The sequence below is a fragment of the Ictidomys tridecemlineatus genome, chromosome 2, assembly GCF_052094955.1.
Source record: "Ictidomys tridecemlineatus isolate mIctTri1 chromosome 2, mIctTri1.hap1, whole genome shotgun sequence".
NCBI lineage: Eukaryota > Metazoa > Chordata > Mammalia > Rodentia > Sciuridae > Ictidomys > Ictidomys tridecemlineatus.
The window spans coordinates 149724052-149743495 of NC_135478.1; the positions used below are offsets into that span (position 1 = coordinate 149724052).

The 19444-nt window shown below is 39.0% G+C and overlaps 1 protein-coding gene and 1 long non-coding RNA gene across 5 annotated transcripts in view; one reads left to right on the forward strand and one right to left on the reverse strand.

Annotated features, from left to right (window-relative positions):
* LOC106144680 (uncharacterized) overlaps positions 1 to 19444 on the reverse strand; it is a 76182-nt gene that overhangs the window by 26575 nt on the left and 30163 nt on the right. The window lies entirely within an intron of this gene.
* The window catches only part of Spmip4 (sperm microtubule inner protein 4), a 35364-nt gene continuing 33142 nt past the window's right edge, over positions 17223 to 19444 (forward strand). The window contains exons 1-2 of one of the 3 annotated variants that reach the window (XM_013355956.4): positions 17223 to 17994; positions 18589 to 18746. In XM_013355956.4, coding sequence (XP_013211410.2) covers positions 18613 to 18746 — 134 coding nt within the window. In that variant the 5' untranslated portion in view covers positions 17223 to 17994; positions 18589 to 18612. The other 2 variants (XM_021722246.3, XM_078039950.1) reach the window with 2 other exon arrangements.

Consider the following 19444-nt stretch of genomic DNA (forward strand, 5'->3'; position numbering starts at 1 on the left):
CTTTAGTGTTTCCTCTATATCCAAAGTTTACCTCTGCTATTTATCTTTTCATTTAACATTTTTTTCACAGAAAAATAAATCTGGCCATTCAACTAAGTTTATCCATCCAATTTACCACACACGAATGCATTGTGATCAACTTCAGCCCTAAGAATATGAAGTCCTCAATCGGACATAGCTGGTTTATTGAACAGTTCAACTCCATTGGGGGCACACAGGAAATGGTTTTGTTTTTCTCCCACTGTGTCCCCAGCTGAGCCATGTGAATCCCCCACTCCTGCTGGGTAGAGATCCCTTAATGATACCCTGGACAGATTCCATAACTTCCTCAGCCACTTCTTGATATTAAAAAACTCTGTCAAGTCCATTTGAAGACGCCAACATCATATCCAAGGCAGTCTCCCCCGCCATCATTGGCTGGGCCGGGACCCCAAAGGACCTCGATTTGTGGGAAAGGGACAAGCTCTGTTCTTTCTCTCGGTCTCCCTTCTCTCCTCAGAGGTAGGGTGGTGGGAGAAGAAATGGTGGGCTTCTGAAAAACAATCTCCCCTCCTTTCTTCTTCAGGGTGTTCAGGTGGTCAAGGAGGAAGGGATGCAGAGTTGAGAGTAGCTGTCTCATCCTTTATATTGAAAGTTGCTATTTCTACAAGTGAATTCTTCAGGAAAACTTATAGGGGACTTCGCACTGCCCAGGTCACTGAACTGATGGGCCTAGGTGCTATTTGATTGCTTTCCACTACCCTTATTTCATCTGCACTCCTCATAGCCTTTTATTACCAGAATGAGGCTCAAAGCTGCTGTTTTGCCAGTAGCCACTTAATGCAAAGAAAAAGCAGACAACTCAGCTATGCCAAGGGCAGAACTGCCTTACAGCTGCCCTACTACTACTCTACTACTGCCCCATTGTCTTCAACCCTCTTTGCCCTGTTTAAGAGGGGCAGACTAGTAAGTCTACTGCCTAAGCAAACAGAAATAGTATGTTCAAGTGAGAGACATGACCCCACTCTCTGTGAGTGCAGAGAGCTGTTATAGCAGCAGAAACTCCATTTTTTTTTTTTTTTTGCTACTATAACAAGATACGTGAAGCTGGATACTGTATAAAAAAAGGTTTATTTAACTCAGAACTTTGGAGATTCAAGAGCATGGCCCTGCCATCTGTTCAGATCTAGTGAGGGCCTCGTAACAGATGGCATTGCAGTTGTGGGAGTATATATAAGAATGTCAAGCAGTGTATGCAGAAAAATTCAGGAGGGTGCCAGGCTCCCTTTTAACAACTCATTCTTACAGGAACTTATCTAGTCCCATGAGACTTCAATAGTCCTTTCCAAAGGCCACGTCCTTGTATCCTAATTATCTCCTACTAGGACCCACTCTTAAAATCCCACCATCTCGACACTGTCACATTGGAACCAAGCTTCTGGCACATGAACCTTTGGGGATGCACCTAAACAATATTCAAACCATAGCACTTGGCACCCAGGAAAAGAGGCATATAGCAGCCCACCCCTGCTCCAGGTCAAACTCTCAAAACTAGACATCTAGGAACAGCACAGGCCAAGGCAGGTCTGCTGTGGTTCTGCCATCTGTTTGCAAACCACAAAGGAGTGTCTGGCTCCTGCTAACCATGGTTTTCTTTATACCCTCAGATAATCAGAGCTCTATACCTCCAGATCTAGTCCCTAGTCACCCATTCTGAGCAATAGAGAAAAATACCAGGCAATATCCTATCATGCAAATAAACAAAAGGCCAAGTGGTCTCTCTATAAGACAGGGAAATTTCTTGTCATAGAACATGAGTTCTTTACTTAAACCCCTGAATTTATGAAAACTGTTAAATAAGGGGAAGTTGATGTCTAGTTGTTCATCTGTTTGTCTTACTCTTTCTGGCCCAGACCAGTCCCTTTACCAGTTTCCATAAGAAACCCATTCCCATAAGTGTATGGGGAGTTCATGATTCTGAAAACCCTCAGCCAAATCATAAAGAGAATCACACACAGCATTTCACTAGAAAAAGTTTCCACTAGAAACTTGTCCTAAGTTTCTTGGTAACGGGACCACTAGCAGTGACCTCTCCTTCTTACCTTTGTTGCTCACCTTATGGTAGCCTCATGGGCCTGTGATCCATGCAGTCACACAGCTATGGTTTGGAAATGGCTTGAGTGTGTTCCCCAAAGAATCATGTGTTGGAGGCTTGATCCTCAGTGTGGCAGTGTAGAGATGTGAGACTTTTAAGAAGTAAAGCCTATAAACTATGGAACCAACCTAGACACCTTCAAGAAATGAATGGATAAAGACAATGTGGTACATATACACAATGGAATACTACTGTCTTAAAGAAGAATGAAATTATGGCATTTGCAGATAAATGGATGGAACTAGAGGATATCATGCTAAGTGAAATAAGCCAATCAAAAATTTTAAAAAAGTCAAATACTTTCTCTGATAAGCAGATGCTGATCCAGAGTAGGGCAGGGGTAGAGGGAAGAATGAAGGAATTTTGGTTTGTGTAGAGGGGAGTGAGGGGAGGGATGGGGTTATGGGGATGGGAAGGATAGTAGAAAGAGATAGACACTATTATGTTATACTCATGTATGATTATACTATTGGAGTGACTCTGAACCATGTACAGCCAGAGGAATGAGTTGTGCTCCATTTGTGTACAATATGTCAAAATGCATTCTATTGTAAAATAAATAAATAAATGAAAGAAGTGGAGCCTAGTGGGAGTGTCTGGAGCCAAGGTCACTAGGGGTGCCATCCTCCAAAGGGATTAAGGCAGCTCTCCTGGGTCCCCTAAGTTAGTTTTCATGAGAACAGATTGTTATAAAGGCCTCAGCCAGATCTCCTGTTCACTCTTTGGCTTCCTATGATGTGATCTCTCACTCCTACACAAGCTCCCACCACTGTCATGTCGTCCACCATGAGGTCCTCATCAGAACCAAGCTGATACCCATGCCATGTTCTTAACCCTCAGAACTGTGACCTACATAAGCCTCTTTTCTTCATAAAGTATCCAGCCCCAGATATTTGTTACAGTGACAGAAAATGGAAAATCAGTGCTGAGGAATGAGATCATTACTATAACTATAGATGAAATTGGGGAAGCAGTTTGGAATCAGGTGATAGGCAGACAGAGGTTGGGAGAGTTTGGAGGAGCAGGGTAGAAAAAGGTTAGAATTCTGCCAGTGGAGAGTTATGGATGATTCTGGTAAGGGCTCATAAGATGAGGAAACTCGGAAACAAGTCTCAGATGACAATGAGGAATCTGTTGGAAATCAGACTAAAGGCCACCTTTCTTACACTGTGATAAAGAACTTGGATACATTTCACGCATGCCCAAAGGCTGTTTAAGTGAAGCCAAAATTTTAAGAGATGAACTAGTTTATTTGGTAGAAAGTTCAAAACAACAAAACATTCATCTGTGGCATGAGTGCCATCAGTCACCTTTGGTCAAATTTATCATGAGACTTGGGAACAAAAAGAAGCAGAGGGAAAAGATTTGGAAAACCTATGGCCTGACCAGGATAGAATGAAGAAAAAGCACATGCTAAAGACATTAGCTCAGATAAAGGGAGTCTGGTACTTTTTAATCACAACAATTGTACAAAGGCCTCAAGGGCATCTCAGAAATCTTTGAAAGCCACCCCTCCCATCACAGGCCCAGTAGGCTCCTCTGTACTGGGTCCCAGTCTCTATTTAACATTTTTGGCCTTCATTTCTTTCAACCACATGGATCACATTTATGCATCATAGGAAAGGATAAGGAACACAGTAATCCCTGACACCTGGGCAGAGTGAGGGGAATTCATAGCAAAGTAACAACTCTCTACAAAGAAATCTCTTCACAAACCCAATTCCTATCCTTTCATCAGCTCCAAATGGGTGAGGCAATTGATGAATAACAGAACCAGTTTCCCACCAATTGAGGAATTATAGACTTCAAAAAGTCTACAATTGGTGATTTTTTTAAAAAACTTAATGTCTATTAGATTTTGGTGTTTTGGGTTAAACTTCAAAAAATTACATTATTTACAACAAAGATGGATTTGAGAGGAATGCTCATAGCTTCTAAAATGAATTTTTTCTGAAGCATTACATTTTTCTGGGGAGAAATTTCATAGGTCTCAGATTCTCAAAGAAGTCTATGATCCCATAAAGTTTAAGAATTATGGCAAAGGAAGATTATTTCTAGAATGATTTTAAGTTAATATTTAATTCAATTTTAGATGAATATTGCCATCTGCCTGGCCATTTAAGTGCTGAAAAGATAATGCCAGAACAATCACAATCCCTCTAGTGATTCAAAATATTAGCTTCTTCATAGTACATAAAGTGGAAGTGGTAATGCTGCTCTTCTCCCAGACATGCTTTCCCAGGCACAGATCCCCAAATATTCCGCTCTATACTCCTTCTCTTCTCTGCTAATGCTTCCTTCCACCAAGGAAATCCCACTTGGATTGGTCCTACCCTAAAACTCAGTGAGTCCATGAAAGGGAGCAGAGGGAAGGGGTGTCGGGGGAGAGCTAGGGATCAAACAGGCCTGAAACAGCAACAACTTTCATAGAAGGTGACTTTCATGTGATTTCAGTTCCACATTTCATATATCAGACTGTGACAATGACCTTGAGAAATACAAAAATGAAAAAAAAATGTACTGATTCTGAGAAATTTCTCATTGAGAAAAATGAAAGGTCAATGTTCACCTAACTGTGACCAACAAAATGAAATAGGCGAGAAAGGTGGGAGCGCTGGCCTCCACTTCACCCGCTCAAGTGTTTGCTCTTCCTCCTTCCTAAAGGTCGTCCTGCAGACATCACCTACAATCTTCCCGTGGAAGTTGTCAGGTTATTTAAGAGACATACAAAACCATATGTTCTTTCCTAAAAAACGCATGTGTTTCTGTTCTGTGCTTCTGTTCTTGTTAATTCCTTTAGCTCCAAGGCTCCTTTTCTACCATTCAAACTCCTTTGAGACACAGGTCAAATTTGGATGCAGTTGCATGTAACAAAAAAAAACCTAAATAATATTGTTTCAACCAAGAGGGACTTTTTCTTTTCTTCCTCACATTAAAAACTTCTGGCAAGAAGTGGTTCTGAGATGGTGTAAGAATTACACATAGTCATCAGGGAGCCATTCTCCTGCCATCTTTCTGGGCCACTATCCTGAGCCCCCACCAGGCTATCATGTCCTTTTTCAGGTAGCAAAAACAAAGGGAAACTTTAAAGGTTTTTTTTGTTTGTTTGCTTGCTTGTTGTTTTTGTTTTTAAGTGCTATCCAGCTATTTTCTCTTTAATAAACTGGCTACCCCAATCTGTAAATGACACTGGGAAATTCAGTTCCTGCCTTGGGCACATTGCTTCAACCACTCTTACTATTTAATAAATAAATAAATAAAGGCATGGCTATTGGGTACATAACTAGACAGGTCTGCTCAACTTCTACAAGCTCACTTTCTTTTTATATAAAAGATATAATGTACTTTAATTTTTTCCCTTCACTAGACAATAGTGGCATTGGCGTTTGAGGCTGGATAAGTTTTTGTTTGTGGGGAACTACCCGACATGTCAGATGATGATTAGCAGCATCTACAGCCTCTACCTGCTAGATGCCAATAGGCTCTCTCTCTAATTGTGACAACCAAAAATGTCTCCAGAAGTTGTCAAAGTGGTCCCTTATTAGGAACTACTGCACTGACTATCCTAATCATCTTCATATCCTCTCTCCAGCTTAATAATAATAGCAACTACTTATTGTTATGATAATTGTCTGTTTTAACATTTAATGCTATTTTAAACTCTTATGTTTAAAAGCAGGGATTGAGCTTATCAAGAGTTGTCTAAATCAGAGCAAACAACAGGTTCTGCTGAGGATTGCCTGACTTCAAAGTTCATGTTCTTCTTCCTCTATCCACTGCCCTGACCACCAGCACAACCTGCCCTCTGGCCCTGTAATACATGAAGCATTCAGGAAACATGAGCTGGATCAAGCTTAGATCAGAAAAATGAACACATTGGGGTCCAGTGTTGAGAGCCACAGCCAAGGAGCCCCAGCAAACTTCCAGCTGCCACCACCGGCTTCCCACAAGCCTCTCAACCTCCCCCACTCCTCCTGCTCTTGAGGCTGATTGGCTGGGTCTCCGTGGGCAGAGCCAAAAAATGTTCCCCCAATGAGGAGCTTGTGGTCTGAAAGGGCGGGAAACAGCCCAATGAGCATCACCAGAGGAGCCAATCAGTTGGCAGCTAGAAGTTTTCTGGGGTGCTGTGAGCCAATCATCAGCTGGCAGCTGGAAGTTTGCTGGGGCCCCTTGGCTGTGGCTCTCAACAGTCCAGGAAAAAATCCTCAATGTTTTTAAGCACAACAGATTTTAGAAGGAAGGAGGAAAGAAAGATAAAAATTTCTGGAGAGCTTTAACATAGTCATTCCTTAAGGTATCTATCTTCAGAGCAGGTAAGGAGGTGACTACCTTATCAGTAATGAGTGATCATAAAGGATAAAGGAGTCAGAATAAATGCTGCACTATTTAAACTGTCAAGAAGCATCTAGTGATTTTTCTCCTATAGCAAAGTGTTATTGTTCGATGGTGAAATTCAACTCTCCCATATCTGCTCCAGTGGCAGCTCTGAACCAGTCCAGAGAGCCACAGGAAATGCAGTCATTGGCAAGGGATGGGGGAAAGGTGGACAGGAGGTACGCGCATGCCTGGACAGGTCTTGCATTCCCTGGGCAATCTGTAGTCTGTTACAGATCTCATTTGGAAATTGGGACAAAGCACTAAAGAAGAAAGTATGCCTGGGCCCACCAGCATGAAGTGCAGTAAGTAGCCTCTCCCTCCCTCTCACCTACATGGACAATGGAGCTAAATGCTTAATGGGAAATACAATATGGTACACCTAGGAGTCACGATGATATTAGGAAAATCCTACTTGGTGGGAAATGTGTCCCTTTTTATTATATACAATGTTTATTAAAAGTACTACTTATTTTGTGACCCTGAGTTCCTAAAATTTATTGGATGAGGCATATCTTATTCAGTGTTGTTAGAAATATTTAAAAATCAGGGAAATTTCACTTGATCTGTTCAAAATATTTTTATTGTGATATATATCACAAAATTTACCATTTTAATAACCATTTAGTTTAAAATTCAGAGTCATTAAGTACATTTCACTTGACTTTTTACATAACTTGGCACTATTAATTATACTCACATTAATACCTACATAACTATCCCCAAAATTTTAGCATTATTTGGCTATTAAAAAAATTCCTATGAGAACAATAAGGTTAATGATTTTTCAGAGATGCCCTTACTCTCACAGACTCTTCTATCATTTAGAGTCAAGTTTTTCTCACAAAACATTAAATATTATCTATAGTCTCTTTTAAGTATGTCTCAAAGCATGTATTGATACTAACCAATTTTTTCCTGCACTCTTTTATCACCTCACCAGCTCAGATATACTGGATTCATCTGGAGCCAGAACTAGTACTTCTTTGGAAATACCTGGGAGGACAAATTTTTCTATCAGCAGTTAGATATGGTGAGACATTTATCTCAAAATAGTAATATAAATGAAGAGTTTGATGAGTTTAATTTTCCTAGGAAATACAAAATGGCCAACAATTATTCATATGCTATTTTATATCACTTTTCTTTGAACTGCAGAGCTCCTCATATTCTTCCTAATGACTTATTTTTACTTTATATCTCATCTGTTTCCCTCATCTTTTTATATTACAGCTAATAAAATCTAGAAATTTTGCAATTAATGTCTTAGAATATCTAATAATAATTAGTCAAAAGATGCCCAAAGATAATAAAAACAGCTGCTCATAGAATATCATGGCATTTTTCCTCTCATGATATAGAATGAATGTAATACATATAATCCTATGTGTAGCTTAGAAAATGGAAAGAATTATTACCCATACTCTCATCCTAAACATAGGAATTAATTATGAAAAGAGCCAAACAAGAAAAGCATTATTAGAGCAGGAGTCAAATTAAATTATAACCAGATTAATGTCAAATTGAGACTCTTTGAAAGAGAAATATTATTTTAATCCTGAAGAAAATTTATCATAAAATCTATTCACTTTTTGCCAGATTTCTAAGCATTGGTGTATTATAGTTAATAAAACATAAAACTATTGTTTCTCTTTCTTTAAAAAATGCAACAAAAGTGATTAGCTAGACCAATGCACCAACATAATTGTCACACTGCTTTTAAAATACCATATAGCTTGTCCCTTGTAACTTAAAGCACTAAAATATAACCAATGCTGCAAAATTACTTTTAACCACAAGAGGGCAGAAAATGTGACATGTCTATACATAACTAATTTTAAATTCTTAGGCCAAAACAATAACCTGCACCAAACACCACTACAGCAAAGTCTTTAAGAGGTTCTTGTTTTATTCTGTACAACACACTGTATACTCAGGGCTCAGTTAACAACTTTAAACATTTTTAACATTTTTAAACTAATATACAATTACCTCAATTCAACAGTTTATAAAAGGCAAAAAATAAACATCATTTTTTATATCTTGAGTCTAGCTATGAACTAAGGACCATTTGTTTGTACCATTAGTCCATCCTCAAAGAAAGACAGAGTACTTAAAACCCAGTACCCTTTGAGAATAAGCAAGATTCTTTTTATGTTATAATATCTGCAATGAGAGACAAAAGTGATATTTATTCTAAAATTGAAATAGTCACTGACTTCACAAAGTTATCCAATGCTAAAATATTTACATTGGCATCTTTAATTTCTGTATGTTCTTTTATTAGCACAAGCCAACAGTAGATCTAATTGAGGTAAACATGTTTTTAGTTTTGTCTTAATTTATCTTTGTGACCTAATTAACTTGTTTCCCTTCCAATTAATCCATTTGCATTTCAGTAAGTGACGAATTACTTTCTTTGATTAGAAACCACAACCTCTTCACTTTTTCACTCTCATTAATTAAAACACATCATGGTAAATTAAGCCATTTGGGTTTCAGTCTAGGTGGGTGACATTTTAACTACTGCCCCTTCAACCTCCTCTCTCTGTCAATCTTGGTCATGTCCTACATCACAGAATAGCTAGAGGGCAATGGTGGCAGGCTGATGGAGGAATGGATCCAGCAGGGAGCCAAGGTTATATATCACTGAAGTAGGTGACTACTTGGATGCATGAGGCTCTCACTTGCCAATCAAACCTGATATGACTTACCTTGCATGACTTTGCCCATGACACTAAATCATTTCTTAAGTCTTGTTTCTCTCCTAAGCAAATCTGTTCTCCCCAGTTCTCAGGTCTGTGTGCAATGTTCACTATGACACTAATAAATACAGTGCACTGTTACAAAAAAGCTGGGGATAGGACAGGGTAAGGTTGTTTATTCTTCAGGACTAATGATAGCAATGCACTTCTTAAAAAAAAAAAAAAAAAAAAAAAAAAGCAGAGCTTTTAGGCTAACACCAGGCATAGAACAGTGTTCAAGGATGAGTAATCATCCTGGTTTTCCAGGCACAGTTCCAATTTGTAGTAGTCTGTTGGGGCTGCCATGACAAAATACTATAAACTGGGTGAATTAAATAATCAAAATTTATTTTCACACAGTTCTGGAAAGAGGAAGTCTGAGATCAAGATGCCAGGATGGTCAAGTTCTGGTGAGGACTCTCTTCCTGCCTTGTGGACAGCTGCCTTCCCACCCTATGTTCCATGTCCATTCCTCAGTATATGTACATGGAGAGACAGATGTCTCCCTCCCCTCTCTCCCCTCCCTTCCTCCCCCCATCCCTTGTAACCTCTTCCCCTTCTTCAATAGATTTAGGGCCCTATCTATTTAACTGAATTACTTCCCAAAGACTCTGTCTCCAGATAATAGTCACATTGCACATTAGAAATTAGGGCTTTGACGTATGAAATTAGCAGGAAGGAATAACACACTTCAGTTCATAACACAATTTATACCTATTATCCCAGACATGACCCTTTTTTCACTCTCAAAAGTGTCTGATTGGGTGAAAAAAACACCATCCTATATCCCAACCTCATTTATTTCCAATTTCTTTTCCCCTTAACAACTATTTTCAACTTGTCTAGGATTTCTTCTATTAGGCTCCAAATGTCTAAAAAACATTATTATACTACTTACATCAGCTATAAATTGAGTGTGAATACTAATTTAGAAACTACATGAAAAAAATAATTAAGAAAATAGAAAGGGTACCTACAAGGTAAACAAGGTAAGATGTCTAAAGATTTATTTCTCTGAAAAAGAATTTTCCTACCTCTCAACACTGATGGAATTTCATGCTCATCCGAATTCACAACAAAGTCTACAAGTAGGTGTTGAGCTTTTTGCGTTCTTTATATACCCTAGAGATTAGTGCTCTATCTGATGTGTGAGGGGTAAAAATTTGTTCCCAAGATCTAGACTCTCTATTTATCTCACACATTGTTTCTTTTGCTGAGAAGAAACTTTTTAGTTTGATTTCATCCCATTTATTGATTCTTGATTTTAATTCTTACACCAAAGGAGTCTTATTAAGGAAGTTGGGGCCTAATACCATATGATGGAGATTAGGGCCTACTTTTTCTTCTATTAGACACAGGGTCTCTGATTTTATTCCTAGGTCCTTGATCCATTTTTGAGTTGAGTTTTTTGCATGGTGAGAGATATGGGTTTAATTTCATTTTGTTGCATATGGATTTCCAGTTTTCCCAGCACCATTTGTTGAAGAGGCTATCTTTTCTCCATACATGTTTTTGGTGCCTTTGTCTAACATGAAATAATTATAATCTTCTGAGTCTCTGTGTCCTCATCTACCAGTCTGTTTTAGTGCCAATACCATGAAGTTTTTGTTACTATATTGCTCTGTAGTGTAGTTTAAGGTCTAGTACAGTGATGCCACCTGCTTCACTCTTCCTTCTAAGGATTAAGTAAGCTATTCTATGTCTATTATTTTTCCAGATGAATATCATGACTGCTTTTTCTATTTCTATGAGGAATGTCATTGGGATTTTGATCAGAATTGCTTTCCAATCAATAAATGGACCAAGGACCTGAACAGACACTTCTCAGAGGATATACAATCATTCAACAAATACATGAAAAAATGTTCATCATTGCTAGCAATTAGAGAACTGCAAATCAAAACTACTCTAATATTTCATCTCACTCCAGTCAGAATGGCAGCTATTATGAAGACAAACAACAATAAGTGTTGGTGAGGATGTGGGGAAAAAGGTACACTTATACACTGCTAGTGGAACTGCAAATTGGTGCAGCCAATATGGAAAGCAGTATGGATATTTCTTGGAAAATCGGGAATGGAACCACCATTTGACCCAGCTATCCCTCTCCTAGGTCTATACCCAAAGGATATAAAAACAGCATACTACAGGGACACAGCCACATCAATGTTGCAGGTAAATGGAGGGAGTTGGAGGAGATTGTGCTCTATATGTGTAATAAGAATTGTAATGCATTCCACTGTCATATATAAATACAGAAAATTAATTTTAAAAAGTATACAAGTAGAAAGAATTTCATAGTTGAGACACAGTACCTAGATATCCTTCAAAGTAGATCATCTCCCTTCAAAGTAGGATTTGCTATCCAAGTGGTCAACTCCAGCAGAGATTGCCTCTACCCCTGGCCCACCTTAAGCCTTCCTAGATGCCTTCCTGCATTTAATACCAGATCAAGGCAGGGGTATAAAGGTCATTTCCACCCAACTGGAATGGCTCTAACAGGCCATATGTGCTGCAGAGCTCCCCAGAGGTAAGCTGAGGTTTTTTGTTTATTTATTTGTTTTAATTTTAAATTTTTTCTTTAGTTTTAGGTGGACACAATATTTTTATTTTACATTTATGAGGTGCTGATGATTTTTTTAATATTTATTTTTTCATTTCTCGGCAAACATAACATCTTTGTTTGTATGTGGTGCTGGGGATCGAACCCGGGCCGCAGGCATGCCAGGCAAACGCGCTACCGCTTGAGCCACATCCCCAGCCCTGGTGCTGATGATTGAACCCAGTGCCTCGTGCATGGTATGAGAGCACTCTACCACTGAGCCACAAATCCCAGCCCGAGCTGAGGTATTGTTAGGACCCCATCACAGATGGACTTCTCAGTCCTAGTTCTGCTTCCTTTCCTTCCTCCACAGGTGCTTATCTTCAATAAATATCTTTATCTCAAACTCTATCTTAAAATCTGCTTCCAGAAATCTGTACCAAGCAGAAAACAGTTTAAATTTCAAAGGCTACAAAAATGAATATGATGAAGCATCTCCCTCCCTCCACTCAATTCCAGTTACCAGTTCCGCTGGCCAAAGTCAACCAATGTTGTTCTTGTGCATATTTCCAGAAAATTTCTATGGGTATGTAAGAAATTGTGTATATGTATTATTCATAAGAAAATATATAATTTTCTTTCACTTTTTATCCAAATGGTAGCATACTCTACAACTATTCTATATCTTGATTTTTTTGCCCTCAAAAAAATTGTGGAGGTTCCAATCATTACATTAAAAAAAAATCTTCAAATCCAAAATCTATGGGATGTAGCAAAAGCTCTTTTATGAGGAAAGTTTATAGTAATAAATGCCTATGTTAAAAAGTAGAAAGACCCCAAATAAATAATCTAATATTATTCTGCAATGAACAAAAAAAGGAACAAACTTAAACCAAAATTAGCAGAATAAAGGAAATAATAAAAATCAGAAAAGAAATAAATCAAATCCAGAAAAGACAAAGAAACTGAGTTGTTTTTTGAAAAAAAAAATAAACAAAATTGACAACTCTTGGCTAGACTAACATTAAAGAGAGAAAGAGAAGACCAAAATAAATAAAATCAAAAATAAAAATGAAAAATTTAAAACAGATGACTCAGAAAAAAAGGATCAAAAGGGACTATTATGAATAATTATACACCAACAAATTGAATAACCTAGAGGAAATGCATGAATTCCTAGAAAAATACAACCTACCAAGATTGAGTTAGAAACAAATAGACTGAACACACCAATAACAAATATAGAAATTGAAAAATACTTTTAAAAATCTCTCAATAAAGTAGGACCAGATGGCTTCATAGCTGAATTCTACAAAGCATTCAAAGAAGAACTAATATGAATACTTGTTTCAACTCTTCCAAAAAATAGAGTTTGAGGGAATACTTCCAAACACATTTTATGAGACCAGGATCACCTTGATATTTAAGCCAAAGATACCACAAGAAAAGAAAACTATAGGCCAATTTCTTTGAGGATTTTTGGATCAATATTTATCAATGAAAAACATTAGCAAAACAAATCCAGCAGCACATGCAAAGATTATATATTACAACTAAGTGAGATACATCCGTGACATGAAAGGCTGATTTGTCATATCCAAATCAATGTGATGTATCACAGTAATAAAATGAAAGGTAAAGCCACATGATCATCTCAAATTCAAGTCAGAAAAAGCATCCAACAAAGTCTCATTTTTTTTAATAAAAACCTCAACAGTCTATAGAAGAAAAGTTCCTTGATGAAATAAGGCCATTTGTGAAAAACCTACAGTGAAATCAATGGGACAAAACTGGAAGCTTTTCCACTAAGATCTTGTACAAACCAAGAACACCCACTTCTATTCAACAAAGTACTGGAAGTACTAGGAAGAACAGCAAAAAAATAAAACGTAACTAAATGGGAAAGGAAGACTCTCTCCTTGTAGCTGACATGATTCTATATGTAAAATTCTTCAAAGATTTCACACACACACACACACACACACACACACACACACAAATACAAGCTATGAAAACTAATATATGGATTCAGTGAAGTTGCAAGCTATAAGATCAACATAAAAACATCAGTAGTATTTTTACACACAAATAATGGCCTAATTGGTAAAGAAATCAAGAAAGCAATCTCATTTATCACAGCACCAAAAATAATTAACTCTCTAGGACCAAATTTAACCAAAGCAGCAAAAGATCTATACACAGAAAAGCCAATGAGAAAAGTGGGCAAAAGATCTGAATAGACATAACATTGAAAACATAAAAATGGCTAGCACATAGATGAAAAGATGCTTCACATCATTAATTATCAGAGAAATGCAAATCAAAACCACTATGTGATGCCACCTCACTCCCACTAGGATGACTTTTATTAAAAAGTCAAAGATTAAATTGAAGGGGTTGCTCAGTGATAAAGCATTTGCAAGGCCCTGGGTTGATCCTCAGCACTGAAAAAAGTTAAGTTAAAAAATCAAAGATAGCAAATGTTGGCAAAAGTGTGAAGAAAACCGTTAGTGGAAATGTAAATTGGTATAGCCATTTTTGAAAAACGGTATGAAAGTTTCTAAAGAAATTAAAAATATAACTACCCTATGACCCAGCAGCCCTCCTCTGAGCATATACCCAAAGGAAATAAAATCACTACATCTCAAAGAATATCTGCACTCCCATGTTCATTGCTTTACCATTCACAATAGCAAAGATTATAAAATATTTCATAGAAATAGAAAAATCAATCATAAAATTCACATGGAAACATAAAAGAGCCCTAATAGCCAAAACAATTCTTAGAAAGATAAACAAAGTTAGAAGTACTACACTTCCTGATTTAATATTATATTGCAAAGCTGTAGAATCATTGCCATTCTACACAAAATGGAATATTATTCAGTACTAACAAATAATGTGATATTGCTGTTTGCCAAAACATGGATGAAGCTGAGGATGTTACACTGAATGAAACAAGCTAACCACAGAAAAAAAAATATTTCATGATTAATATGAAAAATATATTTCATGATTACTTAAATGAGGTGTCTGACTTCATATCTGTGCGAATTCAGAAATATTCAGAGGTGCAATGATTTGATTATGAAAGCTGTAACCTAATCAGTCCATCTTAGTTTGAGTGTACTAACTGGGTAGTAACTATAGGCAGGTAAGCTGTGGCTGAAGGAGGTGGGTCAGCGGAAGCATGCCCTGCAAGGGTTCATTTTCCCTGCATCTCTTTCCTCTGGCCCTCTGCCTCCTGGCTGCCAGGAGTTGAATAGCACTTTTCACCATGCCCTTTACCATGATGTTCTGCCTTATCTTAGACCCAGAGTTGGTTGATCATGGAATGAGCCTCTGAAACCACGAGCCAAAGTAAACTTTTCCTTCTCTAAGTTATTCTTGTCAGGAGTTTGTGTTAGTCGGATGTTTGTCACTGTAAACAACGAGATCATGAAGGTGGTTCTCTAGTGAGAGCTTGAGTATGTTTTTAAGATGAGGAAGGGTCCTGAACTAGCACTTTTGCTCTGTCTCGCCATGCAATGCGCTCAGTCGTGTTTTGATGCAGCAAGAAAGCCTTACTAGATGCTGAGTAGATGCATCATGCTCTTGAACTTCCCAGCCTCCAGAATGGTGAGTTAAATAAACTCCTCTTCTTTTAAAATTATCCAGTCTGAGGTATTCAGTTACAGCAATAGAAAATGGACTAAGGCAGTTACTCAAGGGGAAAATTTGAATATTAGAACATCATTTAACTCATTTGTAGTTTAAAGACAGCAGAATTGTATGTATGTGCATGTGTGTGTATTTTAATTGTCCTACTAGTAAGTAGAGATATATACACTGGAATCAATAAGGTTTAAAGTCTTACACTTTAAAAATGTGTATTTTTTAATCATGGAGAGGTTTTCCAATACATCTTATAGGCAAGTAACAGATCCAAAATGTTTTCATTTTTTAAAATATTCTTATCTGCCAAGGAGTACTGAAATCCTCAAATTTTTATTTAGTTCATTTTCAAATACCACTTTGTTAAAGGTCTCTGTAACAGACTTAAAAGAAAGGCTATAAACTAATTCAAGCTTTACATTATTATATTCTTTCTGCATATTCTTTAAATGAAGAGGAAAGGTCTAGGCATAAGTTGGAATTTTTGTCAACCCAGACACAGTATTAGAGACATATACTTTTTTCATTCCCAGATTTCATCTTCCCTGGATTACTAGGAAATGATAAAGTGAAAGAAATCAAAATGTCAGAAGCAGAAGGAAGGTAAACTGAAGTGATCTACTGACCCCACTGGCCATGATTTACCTAAGAAGTCAGTCACTTTGAGTATCCATGAGTCGAAGACCACTTTGTGTTGTTGAGAATCACCTCCACATAATCTCCTGGCTGAGGCAAATGAGTTAAATCTCAAATGCTAGTAATACAGTATATTGGTCAAACACAATAGATTCAATCTTGACCATCCCTGAGAAACTTTCAGATGAAGAAGCATTTCCAAAGAGAAAAATTGTGTAAAAAGGATCTGACAATCTTTCTTACTTATCAATGAATTTTTCAAATAAAACTTATAAGAAATAATTACATTTTCCTACCCCTTAGGCTCATTTGAACTAAAATAAAATTTCAAACATACAACCTGGTAAATAGCACTATATATCCTGCTCATTCAACCTGGGGTTACCAAAACCTTCCTGGTGTCGTCATCAAGACAGCTCTGATTCACCTATTATACTGTTATTTTCTCCCAGGAAGACTCAGGCCAAGATGAAATGGGACTAAGGTGCAGCACAGAGAAAAGGAGGAATATGGAAAGCACTGGAAGGCTGGAAGGCTGGAAGGCTGGGAGTGGAAATGGGCTAGGCTGAGAGGGAATTTAATGGGAGATCCTGAGCCCAAGAGCAACAAAATGACAAAAGGCTAGGATGGCCTTTTATAAGAAATTGAAAAAAAAAATGGGTAAACAGATCAAAAGCCGACTTCACTTCATCCACCACTCTATCTCCAGCATGTCCTACTCTTCCAGGCTTAGAGCAGCAACTACAGGCAGGTGGGGAGAGGGCCAGGAGTACACAATTATCTATCTGCCTATACCAATGCACCTTCCTTCCCCCATGTCAGCTAACGTTTCCTTAGAAAGCAGAGCACAAACAGAATACCTGTGGGTTGATGAAGAAATATAAACAGGCAGAGAATAGCAAGGCACCTGTTACACCTCCCTTCTTAGGGGGTCATTCTTGCAGCACTTTCTGGGTTCCTGCAGGCTGTTTTAGCTTTTCATTATGTAAAGGTAACCCTCCCACATCCTGTTACTTCAGAGATGGTGGGGGTCTGTACTCAACTATCACAAACTCAAGACCCTGTTGGTGTAGAAACGTCGTTCGCATTAGTTTCTTTGGGGACTGGAGGAGGACCTGGGATAATCGAGGTGGGTGGGGCTAAGCCGTAGGGGGACAGCGTAGATAAAGGACTGCAGCTGTAGGCCGACTGCCCATTTGCCACGTCATCGTCCACCAAAGAAAGAAGAGCAGAGAATCGGGACGCTATCCCCAGGGGCTGCGCTTGCAGAACCCAGGAACCCAGGAGCTCACCAGGACGCCCCCTGCTATCCTCCCCGGGACCTGCTTTCTTCCTTCGCCCAGACCTTGAGAGCAAACGCCCCAGGCAGAGGCGTTGTAACAGCCACCCTTGGACAGCGCAGCCCTCGAAACAGAAAACGATTCTCCGGCAGCGGCCACCAGAGGGCACCTGTGGGCGACGCCCTGGGCTGAACCCTGCGAAAAGAAAAATCGTGAGAGGCCGGGCCAGGGGCTGGAGCGGCGGAAAAGCCCATCGCTGCTCTCGGCAGTGCGTCTCGCCCTTTCTTCTCACTTCCTGTCCCACTTCTAAGACTCGCTTCCAAACTGGCTTTCTCTGAGACCGCGAAGAGCCGCCCTCTGCTCCCGGCCCGGCACGCTGAAGCCCCCCCCCCCGCCCCTCAAGGATGCATTACCTAGTGCCGCGGTCACCGTCACCGTCACAGGCACCCTCAACCCCACCCCCAGCCCGTCCCCGGCCCCTCTCTCCCCCTCACCCGCACCTGTTCGCAAGCTCCCGGGGATCCCAGGTGCGGGCAACCGGGAAATTCCACGCCCCGCGGAGACCCGCCAGCTCTGGGGAGGGGAAAGGGGGACGCGCAATCCAGTGACGCTCCCGGGCAAATATCCCAGGTGTGTTTGAACCTCAGCATGCTCGGCCACTGCTCCCAGGACCTGGCCAGTGCACCCCTTTGGTTCCCCCCAAGTTCAAGGGAGGGATACGCGGGTACCCGACCAGTCTGGGAACCCGGAATCCCATATGGAGTCCTATTCATGCTGTACAACTGGGTCTCCGCCTTTTTGCAATGGGATTCTTGTCCAGAATCCGCGAATCTTCTAGGAGGGCAGTTGTTGGTTTTGTTAGAATGAGAAGTTTCCTTGATTTTTAGAAAGACCACGGGGGTAAAATTCAGCTGAGTGTTCTTGAATAGTTATGATTAAATTTGAAGCAACAACTGAATTTCAGTCGGTTGTCTTCGAAGTAGTAAATTTGTATGGACCTATAGGCCGGCAGTGTAGTGTGCAGACTCTTAGAAACATCTTCCACTTTGTGGATTTGTTTTAGTTGAAACTCATTTCCACAGAACTTAAATTGCTATTTCTTACTGATTTGACATCCGAGGATCCACAGACTTTCCTGGATTGCAGCCACGGGTTAAAGGGCTTGGTGGTACAAAACATTTTTCCGGCCCAGTTTCCCAAATTTGCCCTCTTTTTCTCTTCTAGATTGTGCCTTTTTAGCCAAGAAGTATGGAGGTGATTCATGGCAGGCCCTACTGTTGCAGGGAGTTAGAAAGAGCTGACATTCTCTCAGACACTTTGTTCTCTGATGAACTGCACACTCCGCTACTATCAACCACTCGCCCAACTGCCTCAGAAGACAGGTAAAACAAAAATTAGAAGCAACAACTTTAAAAATGGTTTTAATATATTAGTGTATTTTTTATGCGAAAATAAAAAGTAAAAATTTGTTCTGGGGCTCTTGTGTTTATCACATCATGGAAGGGAAAACTGACCATGTAGTGTCCTTATTTGTTAGGAATTTGGTGAAAGTAAGTTGAAGTGTAATTTGATTCAGACATCAAATTCTTCACTACATTCTAGAACTCTAGAGTGGTCACTTCCATCATTTAAAAATTAATTTTAGTCAAGATTTTTTGTTTTATGAAAAGTATTTGTGGTAGTTCACTTTCATCCTCTAACACCATCTGCTCAAAAATTCTCCCAGGATTTGTTGCTCATAGTTACTGTCTGAATATCTGCTTTACAAAATTTCCTATAACATATTACTCATTATGATTAAAATCTAACATATGGAGTGATTACTGTGTGTCAGCACTGTACTAAATGCTTTATGTGCAGTAATTCTTTTAATCCTCATGATAACTTTATGAGATGCATACTATTATCCCCATTTTACATATGAACAGATACAGACAAGTAATTTACCAAGAACTTAGTGTCTGCATTTCCTATATCTGATTTACTTGAATTATTTTGAGAGAGGGGGAAAAAAATCTCAAAACACTAGGTGAATAGCCTGTGTCATCATGTTCCCATTTTGTGATTCAGACTCTGAGAA